This window comes from Colobus angolensis, unplaced genomic scaffold (genome assembly GCF_000951035.1).
Source record: "Colobus angolensis palliatus isolate OR3802 unplaced genomic scaffold, Cang.pa_1.0 Scaffold51, whole genome shotgun sequence".
Classification (NCBI taxonomy): Eukaryota; Metazoa; Chordata; class Mammalia; order Primates; family Cercopithecidae; genus Colobus; species Colobus angolensis.
The window spans coordinates 8921726-8938593 of NW_012118599.1; the positions used below are offsets into that span (position 1 = coordinate 8921726).

Here is a 16868-nt window from a genome sequence, read left to right on the forward strand (position 1 = left end):
CCAAACTCTCCCTACAAAGTCCCCTTCTTACTGCCTATATCTCTCTTTCTCCTCTACCCTACTTGTCAAGGGATGCTGTTACCAGAAGTAGGGAATATTGTACTCTTCTATTGTTGTTCTCTTTACAGTGATATGAATGTTGATATCTGATAATATAATGATAAATACAGAGCCCCATTAAGGGACAACATCCCAATTGGTTCCCCATTACATGCCTCTTTAATGGTGAGTGTGATGCCCACTTTTGCTCAAAAAAAGGCTTCATAAAATTCTTTAATTTGTCAAACTCTGATGGGAGAACTATCTTGTCAAGGAACGGGATTCATTTTCATGTTTAGGACTATGCAAGGTAATTAATGAGAAACTCATCCTTAATAAGCAGGTTTCTCTCTGGGTACAGTAACACCACCAAAACCTCAGTTTGGTAACCAACAATCCAATTTTAATGTAAGCACACACTTTTGGGAAAATATGCAATTTCATGACAAACATTAAGAGAGAAATATATTCTGGTTCATCCAGAAGAAAGATACACGTTTTTAGAGTACTTTGAAGAAGGCCTTGTTAAAAACATTTCAGAAAAAAAAGAGTTTCTGCTGGGAGAAAGGTAAAAAAGGGAGAACTAAATGAAAACAGGAATGAAGAAAAAGATGTAGAAAATCCTTCAGCTATGTTATAGATTAAAATTTACCAACTTGTATTACTATTGGACTTAAGAAGAAAATAAATCTAAAAGTGCTTTCAAAAATTTGTTGTACTTCCTCCCAAATTAGAAAACGTTTATTTAAATGATTAAAAATTGAATATGCACAAAGCAGCATGTCATCTTTGTGCATTGATCCAATAAGACTCTGCACCGTACTGTAATTTGGCAGGCAGTATTTAATCTTCAGTCCAGCTATTCCTCTGTGGTCACAATATTCCAAGTATTTTTACAGCTTATATCTTTCTCCAGACCAATACCAAAGCTGTGTTCTTGAGTGGTGGGCCACTCTCAATCTTTAATGGCTCTGTGTTTGATATTGTGCAAATACGTGAATCACCGGGGAAGACAGACGGAGACCTGGGTAGGGAATCAGAGGCTGCTCTTTGTTAAGATGTGGCAAACCTAGCAAAGGAATCCCAGGAAATCAAAGTCTAGAATATCATAAAATCACAGCTGGAGAAAAGTTAATCATCACCTTGTTAAATTCTATTACAGGCACACTTCGTATTATTGCACTTCACTTTATTGTGCTTTGCAGATATTGTTTTTTTTTTTTTTTTCCTACAAACCTTCAATTTGTAGTAACCCTGCATTGAACAAATTTATTGGTATCATTTTTTAAACAGTGTGTGCTCACTTTGTGTCTAGATATCACACTTCAAACTTTTAAATTAATATTATATCTGTTATGATGATCTGTGATCAGTGGTCTTTGATGGTACTATTGTAATTGTTTTGGGATGCCATAAACTGCTCCCATACAAGATTGCAAACTTAAATTACTGTGTGTGTTCTGAATGTTCCACCAATGAGCAGATCCTTCATCTCTCTCTCTCTCTCTCTCTCTCTCTCTCTCTCTTTCTCATCAGGTCTGCCTATTCCCCTTAGATACAACAATATTGAAATTAGGCCAGTTAATAACCCTAAATGGCCTCTAAGTATTCAAGAATGTGAAAGGAAGAGTTGAACATTTCTCACTTTAAATGAAAAGCTAGAAATGATTAAGCTTAGTGTGAAAGGCATGTCAAAAGTTGAGACAGTCAGGAAGCTAGGCTGAGAGAAGTGAAGATGCTTCAAATAAAAAGCTTGAAACTAGCAGAGGTTGCTTCATGAGGTTGAAGGAAAGAAGCCATCTCCATAAAAATACAAAGTGAATCAGCAAGTGCTAATAAAAAAGCTGTAGTAAGTTATCCAAAGATCTAGCTAAGGTAATGAATACAAGTGGATACACTAAACAACAAATTTTCAATGTAGACACAGCAGCTTTATATTAGAAGAAGATGCCATGTAAGCTAGAGAGGAGAAGTCAATGTCCTGCTTCAAAAGACAGGCTGACTCTCTTGTAAGGAGTGGATATGTCTCGTGACACATTGATCATTCCCAAAATCCTAGGGACCTTAAGAATGATGCTAAATCTATTCCACCTGTATTAAATAAATGAAACAACAAAGCCTGGATAATAGCACATCTGTTTACGGCACACTTTACTGAACATTTTAAGTCAGCTGTTTAGACCTATGATTTAGAAAAGAGTCATTTCAAAATATTACTACTCACTTGTTAAAGCAGACTAAATATGGCCTGAGAAGGGCTCCATACTTCTATATTTGAGTGCTTGTGGACGAACTGTAACCTAGCTTAATAGACAAAATTGAAAACCTAACTTAATAGTATGCACCCATAACAATAGCTGGGCGTTGGGCAATCCCAGCAGCCATACTTCAACCACTCATAGACTGCTGAGTGTTAAAACTGTGTTCAAATAAAGCTAACAGGGAGCTGTAACAAATCTTGTTGTTTCCATATGTCACTTCCGATACCTGTACGTCACTTTACCTTTTTTTCTCTATAAATTTGTTCTGAGCACGAGGCATCCCTGGAAAATTTCTGTGAATGTGCCGTAATTCTAGGGGCTGCCTAATTCATGAATCATTCATCACTCAATTAAACTCCTTTAAATTTAATTTGGATGAAGTTTTTCTTTTATCACATTGAAAATGAACTTGGTTGCCCACCAGCTCTGATGGAGTCATACAAGAAGATGATCGTTGTTTTCATGCCTACTAATATAACATCCATTCTTCAGCCTAGGAATCAAGAAGTAATTTTGACCCTCAAGTCTTATTATTTAAGAAATAAATTTTGTAAGGCCCTTATCTGCCTTAGATACTGATTCCTCTGATGAATCTCGGCAAAGTAAACTGAAAACCTTCTGAAAAGAATTCACCATTCTGGATGCCGTTAGAACATTTACAATTTATGGGAGGAGGGCAAAATATCATTATCTATAGGAGTTTGGAAGAAGTTGATTCCAACCCTTATGGATAACTTTGAGGAATTTAAGACTTCAGTGGAGAAAGCAACAGCAGATGTGGTAGAAATAGCAAAATAATTAGAATTAGAAGTGAAGCCTGAAGATGAGACTGAATTGCTGCGATATCAATATAAAATTTTAATGGATGAAGAGTTGTTTCTTATAGATGAGCAAAGAAAGTGGTTTATTGAGATGGCATCTACTGGTGAAAGTGCTGTGAATGTAGTTGAAGTGACAACAAAATATTTAGAACATTACATAAATTTAGTTGATAAAGTAGCATAGGGTTTGAGAGGAATGACTCCAATCTTGAAAGAAGTTCCACAGTGGGTGAAATGCGATCAAACAACATTGCATGCTACAGATAAATCTTTCATGAAAGGAAAAGTCAAGAGATGTGGCAAACGTCATTATTGTCTTATTTGAAGAAATTTCCACAACAACTCTAACCTTCAGCAACCACGACCCTGAGCAGTCAACTGCCATCAACGTCAAGACAAAACCTTCCACCAGCAAAAAGATTACAACTTGCTGAAATCTTAAATGACCATTAGCATTTTCAGCAATAAAGGATTTCTTAATTAAGCTACGTACATTTTTAGATGCAATGCTATTGACAACTAATAGACTATGGTACAGAGTAGAGATAATTTTTATATGCACTGGGAAGTCAAAAAATTTGTGTGACTTGCTTTATCGCAATAGTTGCTTTATTGTGATGGTCTGGAAATGAACCTGCAATTTTTCTGAGATACAAAATATTAACTCTACTTTGTTTTAGTTTGTACATATGAATCTAAGGTTTATTGACATGTCATGATTTGATCAAGGTGATACAGTGTTTAAGCAGTTAAGTGGTTAAACTAACTAGTAGAAAAAAAAAAAAAAAACACAAAACTTGATTGTCTGAAATCTTCCCCAGAACTTTAACTACTTTCCACCATAGAAAAATACTACTTCTAGAGAAAATTCCATACTTATGATTCATTTATAAATGGGACAAAAGTGAGTGTCTACAGCCTTTCTTTTTTTACACTTTTAAACATATAGTTGGATATTTCACCATTAGAATAAGAATGGTGTTTATCGTAGGCTTCAAACAAACAACATGCAACAAAATAACAAGACTGAACCTATGAGTCATCTTTGATGTACCGTCTTAAATAGGATGAATTTTAGGTTATCCATTAATGCAAATTCTATCTAAACTTCTTATTACTTTAAGAAAAGATGTTTGCATGGACTCCTTAGGTCACTGAGTTTCATCTCAAAGATACAGTGAACAGAGATAGAAGATTTTCCAGGTGAATAATATATATGCTTATATTCTATTTAAATAAAGATAATTTAAATAAAGATATGCTTATATCCTATTTAAATAAAGATAATTTTTTTAATATCAGATATTATTGGACTTCCTTCCTGTACGATTATAAAGCTTTTTAACATACATAAATTAAAAATCAGTAAGGCAATTCGTTTGCCAGATTATAGTTCTATTTTCCATTTAGAAAGCAGTCTCCAGAAGCAAATTTGCTTCATACAGAAAAACTCAGCATCAAGGTTACTGTTAGCTCTCCAAGACCCAAACATCCCCAACATCTTATCATGCTTCTTCCTAAAGCAACTGGTTTAAAACAAAACAAAATAAAGCAAAATAAACCCTGCATAAACTGCCCTATGACAATGTGCTCAGAGAGGAGGCTGGCCCCATTCCCAGCACCAGCGTGAGTCCAGATTGGCTTCAGCCAATTACCACATTATCATTCCTCTCACCAGTGATTGATTTAGACATGGGCATGGGAAATGAGACTTAAGAGGAAATCTATTGGAGGTCTTCTGGGAGAAGCTTCTTCACTCTTACAAGACACAAGAGCTGAGGCAACTTCTTCCTGGGGATCTTGCCTGTCTACGTGTGTTGCCTGTAGAGCAAGCATGAGCACAGAGCTCAAGCTGCAGGCATGGGCAAGGCCGAGAGGAAAAGGACCCGGGTCCTTAATGACACTCTTGAGTCTCTAAATTAACCAGCTCTATAACTGCTGTTCTTGTGGACCTCTTGTTATGTGAGATAAGAAATGTCCTTATTATTCAAGCCAGTTGCAGCTGGATTCATCCAAAATGCTAAAGACCAAAATTGCCTCTAAAATGTAAAATGTTATCTCTCGGATATGCCCTTCTGCATACAAGAGGCCTGAGCCAAGCAATGAGGCTAATCCCTGGCAAACTCCTTAAATCCATCACAGAAGAAGGTCAAAGAGCATTTTCTTAAAACCCACAAGCTAGCATTGCTTGAGATGGCAGTGGCAGAACAAGTCTGATGTAAAATGACAAAAGGGGGTCAGATGATAGCCCTGAACTTATAATCAGGACTGAAGGTAAACAGGGCAAAGAATCCAGAAAGAGAATGAGAGAGTTTCCTGCCTGATCATCAAGCTCATCTGCCCTTCTCCCTAGGCACACAGTTAAACTGCATGTTTCAGCCTCCCGGGAGGTTAAGTGCGAATCAGAGAGATGCATAAAACAGTGATGTTTTTCATGCATTTCAGAAGAAGCCATCAAAACCTCCCAGGTGTGCTTCTTTGGGCCCTTTTCCCATTTGCAACTCATAGGCTAGGAAATGACCTCAGGAAGAACTTTGAAGTCATCAGTGGAAGGTAGATGAATGACTTTGTGGAATCCAGGCCTGAGCTTCATTCCTTTCCTGGATGACCAGAAATATTCACAAGGGACTACTAACCTTGAACAAAATACAACTTTGTTTTATTCCACTGAGCTTTGGAGGCTTAGCATGTTAGAATGGTTAGAATTGGTAGTATTACAGCATTAATTAATGTGGCAAACTTACTGAGTTTCTGTGAATACTGCTATGAGTGAATTGAACAAGTGAGTAAATGTAATCTATATTTATAAACAAACAGGACCAATTAATTAGGTGTCCTATTTAAAACACCTAGGAAGTAAATTATGGAACTGGCCTAGAACTCAGCTATTCTGTGTCCAAGTCCTGTTTTCTCTGGAGTCCCATCCTGCAAAATACAAGCTAATAAGTCCCAACTTGATCCTAAGTCTTGAAAACTCATACTGACCAAGATATATCAGAAAATATGAATTCCATTTGAACTAAATAGAACCAGTTAATGTGTTGTTACTAATTGGTCCCTAAATGCACCACTTTCAGCTTTATATTAAGCCCTATTTTAAATCAGATTTGCAATAATTACCATGTGATTGATATCCACTGATGTTTTAGTGAAAATTAACCTTCTGTGGGCTAATCTGGAATATTGCTAACATTTCCCTTCTTTGTAGCATATAACTTATCTTTCTAATGAATCCCTAATAGTATTTGGCATTGACTTTTCACAGTGTAAAAATTGAGCAAACATGCTTTACTTCCTTATTTTAAATGATTTTTCTTATAAAAAATGTATATTCTTGTTATAGAAAAACAATTTTTAAATCACTGATAGACCGACTTTTCAATGTAGAAATGGGAGGTTGCAGGAAAACAAGGGAAAGGGGCTACAATAATCTATGTAGCAATAGATAAGAGTCGGAGTCATCAAACTCATAGTTAGCTTAATATAGATGCAGCTAGTTATATAAAAACCATTACAGATACAAAACACACACACACATAGATATAGATAAGTATGCATCCATGTAATTTCCTTGCTCTGCCAGGAATTAGAAGCAATGATACCTCAAGAGCAACCAGCATATCTGGCACCTAGATCTTTGTTTGTAGTACCATTCTCCAATAAAACAAACAAAGGCTGCTTGGAGAAGTGGCTGATTCTAGGACTGGTATAGGACAGATACATAAGATGAGCCTGCAGCATTTTGTAGTACCTGGAAGTAGTAATACTCCTAGAAAAGAAGAAAATACCCCACAGTAATGGAATATCAAAGGGACACAGGAGACAACTGAAAGAACTCCTTTCAGTGGCCAAAGCTGGAACAATTTAAGCAAGAAAGTAGTTTCAAATTATAGCCCAAAGTAAAAAAGAAATATCCGGAAATATCCATGAGTCCATGCCACTATAAATAAAAGACTGACTGGATGAATGAATGAATAAATAGAGAAAATAGACAAATATCTCGTGTACAAGATTTGCAAATTACGTAGACTCCAACCTTAAGGAGGAAGGAGGTAGAGCCTAACTCTCCACGCCTTAAGTGTAAGCTGCACATAGTGACTTCTGTCCAAAAAATACAGTATGGAGGATAGTAAAAAGATTAACTTTACAGTGGAGAAACCTGAAAAATGCTACTTCAGTTGAGTGATCAAGGTTCACATCAACAGTGATAAGTCACTTTGAAAGAATGCACCCTTGATATGATGTGACGAAAACGGCATTTTACCTTTCTGTTCTTCCTCCCAAAAACCTCCTAGCACCAGTCTAATCATGAGAAAAACATCAGACAATTCCCAATTGAGGGACATTCCGCCAAATATCTGATCAATACTTCTCAAAACTGTCAAGTTCATCAACAACAAGGAAAGCCTGAGAAACTGTCATAGTCAAAAGTGTCTTAAAGAGACAAGACATTGAAAAGCAATGTGGTATCCAGGATAGGATCCTGGAACAGAAAAATAACACAAGGTAAAAAGCAAAGAAAACTAAATAAAGTATGAACTCATAATAACAATGTATTAATATTGGTTCATTAATTTTAAAAATTTACCAAATTAATGTAAGATAGTAATAATAGGGGAAACCGAGTGTAGGTTTTAAGGAAATTTTCTATACTATCTGCCAATTTTCTTTCATCTAAAGCTATTCTAAAATTAACAAATGCATTATTTTATAAATTTACCCACAATCCCATCATCTAGCAATAAACAGAAACATTCTAATGCACCCTTCATTTTTTTTCTGTATTTTTTATTTTGCAAAATGGTTTCATATTGTACATAATTCTTCAGTTAACATTTAGTGAATGTATTTTCATGCCATTATAATTCTACAACATGATTTATATTTATATCAGAGTGGTTCATCTCAGATATATACCATACATTATTTAGTCAATTATACATTGATATCTTTATTCTTCCCTAATTCTATTAAATTTATTGAAGAAGGAAGTGTAGGAAATGAAGAGAATAAGAAAAAAGACAATAATACTGACGTATTTGTTTGTTGTGAAAAGAGAATAGGCTGCCTGATGCTGCCAAAGGAAATGCAGTGGGCTAAGAAGCAAGATAGCCAGAGACCAGTCTCAGCTTTACAGAGAACTCTGAGAGTGGCCTTGAAGTCACTTAATCTCTGCCATTTCTAGTGTCCTTATTTATAAAATGGACTTGATAAGTTATGCAACAATGTCCATTTCTAAAATCTATTACTGCATATTTTGCATAAAGGCTATTAAAAATTTTAATGTAGAGGACATAACCAAGTATATTTAATGTAATAAAGAAGGTATAGAAAATGGATGATAGATACATTTCCTCTCTGCTGTACAGCCCAAAATTTCCCATCATGTGGCACTAATGGAATACATTATATAAAGTGATATAAAGATCTGACATTTGGATGCAAAAGTGACTCCACTGAAGGAGAGGAAAGACTAGTCTATGAATGTGGCAAAGAGATTGAGTTTGACTGAATACAAGAAAAGGCAGTCTAACAATAGAATGGGCTTCCTAGAAAAGTTTTTGAATTCGGGAATGTTGTAACATGGGCCAGATGGAGAACTACCAGAGATAATATAGAAACTATCCCTGCACTCAGTAGAAATTCAAACAGAATGGCCGCCAAAGTCACTTTCAATTTAGAAAGGGTGGAATTTTTATTTAATCTTATATACGACACCTTCTTTTAGACACTTGTCCTTAAGCATTGCCGCTGTTTCTGAGCTCTCTGCTGTGTCATTGGTCTCTTAACTGAAGAATCAATTCCAGTAGAAAAAAATAAAAGGTATCTATTATGACAAGGAGTCCTTTAGCTTGTTTATATGCATAGATGGGTCCCTTTCTACGTATCTTATGAAGAATGGGCACTTTCACTGTTGTTAAGAAAGTGTGCACAAAACATCTCTTGAAACTCAATCTTTTCTATGAAGTCATTCCAAAAAGAACAGAAACTTTGGAAAGCAAATCTCCAGTTCACAATTGCACTTTAGAGTTTGCCCTAAAAATTTCTTCACATCCTTTCCAGAACATGAACTTCCAAAAACCCCAATACGTTACACACACACACTTATTAATATTAAAGTTCTTGAAGTTGATTTGATCTGAAGCTGAGAACTCATCTTCACACTTTTGGATGCTGAAGGAGGAATTGTATCTGGTGGGGGTTTTCTTTCTTATACGGTGAAGGACATTCACTGTTTTCTCCAAGTGACTCCAATAGGTTTCCCTCTACCCACCCAACTCTCTTTTTTTCAGGCAAAACTACCTGGTGTGTGTCTGGAAGTGTCTGTTTCTGGAATTCGACTCACAGGGGGACAATGAGCCTAAACTAGATGACTTGAAACAGTCCTCATAGGTGAGGGGTGGAAGGAGACACTGGGAAAAGAGGACTGAAATCAGCTTTAGGAACTTTCTATCCTTTAATCTCAAGAATACAGAAAGTGAATGTAACGTGTTATGGGAAACCTCATATTGCCTGTAGATCTTCACTTTCAACACACACATATGCACACGCACACGCACATCCCAAGACACAGGCTACCGCTATTGGCAAATGCCTCCTCTCCAGCCAACAGAGGAAGGAAGCGATCCAGACAGTCCCAACGCACCAGGGATAGATGGGGTCTCCGCAGCCCTCAGCTGCAGCGGACTGGTCTGTGGAATCACAGCGAGGAAGGTGTTGCGAGGAAATCCCTTGCATGCTGCGTGGTGTGTTAAAAATGCAGCATCATCCTCTCTGCTCCTTTTCTTCGCTGAAACGCAGAATTCGAGGGCACAGGGAAACTGGAGGGGCGAGAAGGTTGCCTCCTGGAGCCCTGGAGCTCTCTCCCTCCACGCCCAACTCCTTGGGCTCTAATTGCCCCTGCTCCAATGGGCCAGCAGCACCTTCACTGTTTATTTCCTCTTCCATTCACTCCAGCAGGGAGGGAAGAGGGAACACAAAACTCTAAAAATAACTGTCAGCATCTTAAAAAAAGAAAAAAGCTTATCTGCCCCCCCCACCCCCAATGTGCACCCTCCCTTCTCCCTCCCCTCCCCCCCCGAGGCCCCCCCTTATGGGGCACATGTCTGCTTCTTACAACACCGAGGCACATGGTTCCAGTTAGGCACCGAACCCCACCAGGAGAGAGAGGAAATCCACATCTGTGGGACGCTCCACACGGAACCACCTCCAGCGAGGGAGGCCAGGGGACTGCAGCACCGAGATGAAGGGCTAGACCCAGGGAACGCTGCTCATGCGGTGAGAGCCAGCGCGGGAGGCGGCGAGGGCGCGGGGAGGCCGGGGAGGGGGTGGGCCCCGCGGCGCCCCCGCAGCGCCCGCCACCCGCCCCCACGCGCGCTGTCGATATTTGCCCGCCTTGCTGCAACTTGCTGCAGTGTTTGAAAGAGTAGTAGGAGCGCATGGAGGTGGGGCCGGGGAAAGACCAGGCTGAGTGGTTGTGGGGTGAGCGCGGAGTGGGTGGGGAGGCAGCGGCGGCGGTGGGGAGGGGGGACTGGCCCCAGGGGGTGGGATGGGGGAGAGCGGGGTAGCCCAGCGCTTACACATGTCACATGTGCTTTTTAAGACGGCCGGGAGCGCCTGCGAGCTGGATCTGGTGGAGGATGCTGCGGCAGGTGCTTCGCAGAGGGCTCCAGTCGTTCTGCCACAGGCTGGGTTTGTGCGTGAGCCGGCACCCGGTCTTTTTCCTCACCGTGCCCGCAGTCCTGACCATCACCTTCGGCCTCAGCGCGCTCAACCGCTTCCAGCCCGAGGGCGACCTGGAGCGCCTGGTCGCTCCCAGCCACAGCCTGGCCAAGATCGAGCGCAGCCTGGCCAGCAGCCTTTTCCCCCTGGACCAGTCCAAAAGCCAGCTCTATTCGGACTTACACACCCCTGGGAGGTATGGCAGGGTGATCCTCCTCTCCCCACCCGGGGACAATATTTTGCTCCAGGCTGAGGGGATCCTGCAGACCCACCGAGCCGTGCTGGAAATGAAGGTGAACCACAAGGGCTATAATTATACTTTTTCCCATCTGTGTGTGTTGAGAAATCAGGATAAGAAATGCGTGCTGGATGATATTATTTCAGTGCTAGAGGATCTCAGGCAGGCTGCCGTCTCCAATAAGACAACAGCCAGGGTGCAAGTGAGGTATCCCAACACTAAATTAAAGGTATGCTCCTTCTGCATGCTTCTGCCAATTAAAGAGGCAGCACTTCATTTCTTGCCCTAAACAAGCAAAGAAAATGCAGAGGTCTCATCCTTAAGACTCAGAAGCTAATGCTTCTTTCATTTCTGGGGGGGAAAGATGGGCAACTGAGTGAAGAAAACAGGCAATGAATGGTATGACTAGATATTAAGAAATTCAAGGCCAAACAAAACAAATGCCAAAAAATAAAAAAAGGAAAAAAAGAAAAATGAAAAAAAAAAAGTTTCTGAGACCCTGCAATTACATCTTTGTTCAGGGTTAATAAATCAGTGAATGGAAGGGGGAGGGGGAATCCTGAACAATTTGTGGGATTTCTTTTCATTATGGGGCTCAATGTATTTCTTATTACTGATTACACATCCACCTGGTGTCATATCCACCTATGTACATCTTCAGCCTGGCTTGATTGTTAACGTGTGGGGAGTTTGTGTTTTGGTGCTGTGTGATCGTGTGTCTGAAAGCAGTGAGTTATGAATGTAGTAGGGATTCCAGGAATGATGTGGAGTGTGTTTGCATAGCAAACGAAGCAGGAATTTTCTGTGTGTAAAAATAGGAACGTGCACCTAACCGATGCACTAGCTAACTGAGTCCAGTGGTCTTCCTTTCCCATAAAAAATTCCAAATGAGAGCAAGATTATTACAACAGTTTAACAGCAAAAGGAAAGAAAAAAATCACAGCAAAATTTACAAAGAACGGTCATTTCAGCATTAAATATATTGTGCTGTTTAGACTCTCAATTTAAATTCTGTCGCTCAAATGAGATTTCTAAACTAATTCTACACTGTCAAGATTGAGCTGCTGCAGGCAATGAGGCATGCAGTCTCCAGGTGACTGAAGTTTCAGGGACAAATGTGACTTCCAAAAGAGTCACTGCACCATTTGTCTGCTTGACCCTGTGCATGCCCAGAAGCTGCACAGCCAAGAACTCCCAAGACAGGTGTTTCCCAAGAAGAATAAATTTTTTTAATGTTATGTGAGGATATGTGTGTGCATGTGTGGAGATAGTAGAATAAAAAGGACCCCAGTTTCAATAAATGAATGGCCTAATAATCACTCATTTGATATAGTCAGCATCTATACATAATAAAAATAACTTTTTCAGGAGTTTTGAGAGAAAAACATCCTTTTCCTAAATTGGTGGAGAATTTAACGCACTTAGAAACTAGAAATTCTTCAGGAAACCTTATAACCTGCTTTTTTTTTTTTTTTTTTTTTTTTTGATTAACATGGTGTCCTCATTTAAATGGATCCAGAGGCTGACAAGGGTTTCAGCTTTACAAAGCTGAGCAACCGCTTGATGTTTAGTGAAACGAAAGAGATTATTTACCAGCTTTAAATCTAGGTTAGGGTTTGCCTGCTTCAAACTTACTGATGGGAGCATTATGGATGTATGGTTAAGCAGCATGCTTTTCATTTCCCGAATCCTTTGCCATCAACATTATTGCTTGCTAAAGAAAAGGATGTGGTGGAGAGGCAATCTTCCTAACCTGTACTCTTTTAATTGAGTTCTTCCCTATACCAAATACCTGGAGTAGAGAAAGATTTGAAACTTTTGTCATATTTAAGCTTCAGTTTGCTTTTCCTATGGAGTCAACTTTGCAGTTCATTAGTATGCATTATTGGTTGGGTGCTCTAGTGCTTGTATTCAGCAGTATCCTCCAGGTGTAAAATTTTTGTTCAATCAGCCGCTGAGGAAATGTTGTTTATCTGGTAATATCATTATGCTATTTACAGTATAAAGTCCCTGAGGTATTCAATTTACTCATTTAATAATCATTGGTTGTGCGCTTATGATTTACTAAATGCTCTTCTAAGCACGTGAGACAGAGTTTGGGGCAAGAAAAGCAAAGTTCTCACTCTTGTGAGGCTTAACAGTAGTAGTCTGGGTGACAGAGGGAGACCCTGTCTCAAAAAAAAAAAAAAGTAGATGTCACTGTCCTCACCCAGAGTAACCTGCAAGCAGGAACTCTGCAATCTTTGAGTGCACCATTGATCCAACACCATGCTAGGCCTATAACAGGTGCTCCATGGAAACTTCATGCTATTTGGTGGTTGATATACATCTTAGTAGGAGTCAGAGGGTAATCACAGAAGAAGGAATCATTAATTACAAAAGTTAATATCATAACAGCATAAAAAGAACAGAAGTATTACACATTAGCTAAAGTTCTTATTCTGCAATATTCCAGTATCTATCAATGTTTCCTCAAATGTCTTAACTATCTCTGCATGGCATCAGTGGGAGTCTTTCAATTATGTTTGGATAAATTGGGCTTTTGAGGTCTTCTGAGAGCAATGGACCCTCTCAAGTGTTCAGACACAATCTCACACAATACAAAATATAATATTTAAAATATAATATTAAGAGTACCACGGATGCTTAGAATCTTGTCAAAGGCTCTCCAGTGGCTCCCAGGATCAGGACTCTCTGGCAGAGAGCAAAATGACATGACCTTTTGTTTTAATTACATGTTATTTAAAAATGATTTTGGTTCCTGTGTTTCAAGGGCTCTCAAAGTATGCCTCTATGATGCTGATACACACTAAAGTGTGAGAACTCCTGGTGTACAAGATTTGAGGAAAATTTTTATATGTATATTTTTTAGCCCTCAAATTCATTTTGCTTTCTCCTGTTCTACTGGGTCACCACTCTTCCCAACTCTAACCAATATGAAAAATTTTAGTACTGGAAAATGCTATTGGTAGGCAGAAAATTAGGAAATTGCAGAATAAATAGTGGTGGCTGCATAACATGAGTATGAATTGGCAGTTACTTGACATTAAAGAAGCAGGTCAGTGCTTAGGGACAGGCTGAAGATATGTAAACACTGACTGACAGACAGAAGTGGTCAGAAACCTTTGTTATGACAACAGAAGGTCATTCTCCAAATATTATGAAGACATCCAAAGAGTCCTGGACACAGAGAGGTTTAGAACTTCTGATAAACATGATTATGTTGACAAGGTGATCCAGACAAGCAGGGACACAGAAAGGTGCCTTCTATGGAATTCCAAACAGTGGCTTAGATAAAGCTGGTATGGAAAAAGCACCCATTAACTTAGAATACCACAGAAGAAATGGTACATATACGCAATTTCAAAAGCTGTGTAGAAAAGATGCCAAAATCTACAATCCCTACATCTATATGACATGACCTCTGCAATTATTCCCTTCATTATAATCTTTCTTTTATATTCCTCACTAGGCACACGAATCATATCATATATTGTTTCTGTACTATTCGCTTTCCCCACCCCAACCTAATCTAGTTCTATGTAGATAGTATTCATGACAAATAGTCATTGATTAATTTATTGATTAATTTGCACACTTATACTGCTATATCACAAAATTATCTTCACTTTTTATACTTTTGTGGCTTGCTTTTATTTTAAAAGTACTCTTTGCATTCTCCAGCTGTCTTTAAAGTGCTTTTGACCCAAATATTTAGGGGCTATTTTTTTTTCACCTATTAAAATATACACATCATACTATTGTATACGGTAATAGAAATGGGCAGACTGAATTTTTAAGTAAAATACTTATTATGTTGTTGAAGTCTACCTCTTGATTTAAGTGAGATAGGCATTCAGAATCTTTAAGCAAGGACTGTTCTGGACTCTAAGAAATGTTTTCATTATCGTTCGAAGGTCAGGTGCTTACAGGTAATATTTCCCTGTTTTTAGGTAGGCTATCATAACCTCACTTTTCCACCTGGCTAGTTTCATGAAAGCAACAATTCTCATATGTCTTCAGTTTTTTATTTTAGCTGCAGTAAAGACATAAGTAAATATTTAAGCAGACAAATGTCTTTGGATATGGGTTTGATTCCAAGTCTAGATCCCAACATCCTGGCCAACAGTGAGAGAGAAATAAAGCAAATCTATTTCCCTGAATCCTGCTATTCCCATTATATTCCATTAATAACCACACCTCTGAACAGATGTTAAAGTTAAGTCAGTATGTACTTCAATGTACCACATTTGAAATAAGAGCAAAGATAGACTTTCCTGTTCCTTAACAGAAGACAATGTTTCTTTGGGTACATTTCAGGTGCATGCTCCAGGTTTGCAAGATGTTGCCATTAATTATTTAGCTCCAATATCAATGGAACAGTAACTTAAGCCAACATGAAAAGTGAGAACCAGCAATCCTTAGGGAAATTTTCAAGCAAAGTTATGCTATGGACTTCTTTCTCTTATTCTAAAACCATATAAGTTATACATGTCAGGATCTTCTCTGATATTTTGATTTAAGCTTACCTTTCTGACTGAGTAAAACATCATTACCTTACTGAATCTTCAGTTTGTATCCTACATGGTGCTAGGTGTTTTAAACACACATGGTATTTGATTTTTACAAGTTTTTAAGTCAGGGGGATTATTTCTATTCCCATTTTATAAGAAAGAAAACTGAAGACCAGGAGGTTAAGTGACTTCCTTGAAGTCCCCAAGCTAGTACTTGCTGGAGCTTGGATTTAAATCTAGGTCTGTCTGGTACTGAAGCTCATATTCTTAACCACAATACTATATTAGATTCCATGACATCCTCCATCATTCTCTGTAACGACAACCCTTTGTACTAAGAAAGAAGTAGGGCTCTAACTCCTGTCATCTGAAATCCATGATAAAATACCACTACTAATGTTTCACACTATTTCCCTTACTTGCTCAGAGTGACTGGCTCATAGGAAGGTGATAGAATTAAGCTTCTAGTTTGGGCAAATTCTTACCATCCCCTTACTGTGGAGAGTTTAGCAAATTCTTCATTGGCACATGATTTCGCCTTTAATATCATTTCCTATCAAGTCAGAACAAACCAAGGTAAGGTAAAAATCAGCTAAAAGTAGATTCCTGTAACCTAGCCCAAAGTTTTGAGCCGGTGGCTTATGTGCCAAAGAAGCTTGAGTACTCCTGGCTTCAAATGGCCTGAAAAAGTAAAATTGATGGGATAGCACAATATGCTCTAAATTGAGAAATATTCAGGAGACCTGGGTTCTATGAGACCCAGGTTTCTGTACTGGTTAGAACTCTGCGTTCTAACCTCAGTTCTTTAAGGATCAATTGTGTGACATTTGGTTAGTCTCATCACTGATGTAGGTGTCAGTTTCTTTCTCTGTGAAATGATAGAGTTAGGCCAGGGATTGTCAGGATTCTTGTCAGCCAATCAAATTCTATAATTCTTAAGTACCATTCTACCACAGAGTAGATAATCATCATTATAGTGGATTTGGGTGTATAGTCTAGTATGTTTTTCTTCTGGAGTTAAGTAGATGTGCTTGCTTACAGTTGAATGATGCTACTGAAAGACTTTTTTCATAGCACACAACTGAATTATTGTACATATTTTTCCTGGCCATCCTATTGGGATAAGTTCTTTTATTAAATTTTTCTGAACACCATGAGTGGGCTAAAGAATTGCTTGGCACTGGGGTCTAGCTTCTCCTCCTTGGTTTCATCAAGGCCTTAAAACCAGATTTAAATCTGATTTTAAATGTTTCATAAGTACTTTTTTTTTTTT

The 16868-nt window shown here is 38.5% G+C and overlaps 1 protein-coding gene across 1 annotated transcript in view; it reads left to right on the forward strand.

Annotated features, from left to right (window-relative positions):
• Window positions 1-10676: 10676 nt before the first annotated feature.
• Window positions 10677-16868, forward strand: part of PTCHD4 (patched domain containing 4) — a 202472-nt gene continuing 196280 nt past the window's right edge. The window contains exon 1 of the mRNA XM_011960270.1: window positions 10677-11136. Coding sequence (XP_011815660.1) covers window positions 10711-11136 — 426 coding nt within the window. The 5' untranslated portion in view covers window positions 10677-10710. The remainder of the gene's footprint in view (window positions 11137-16868) is intronic.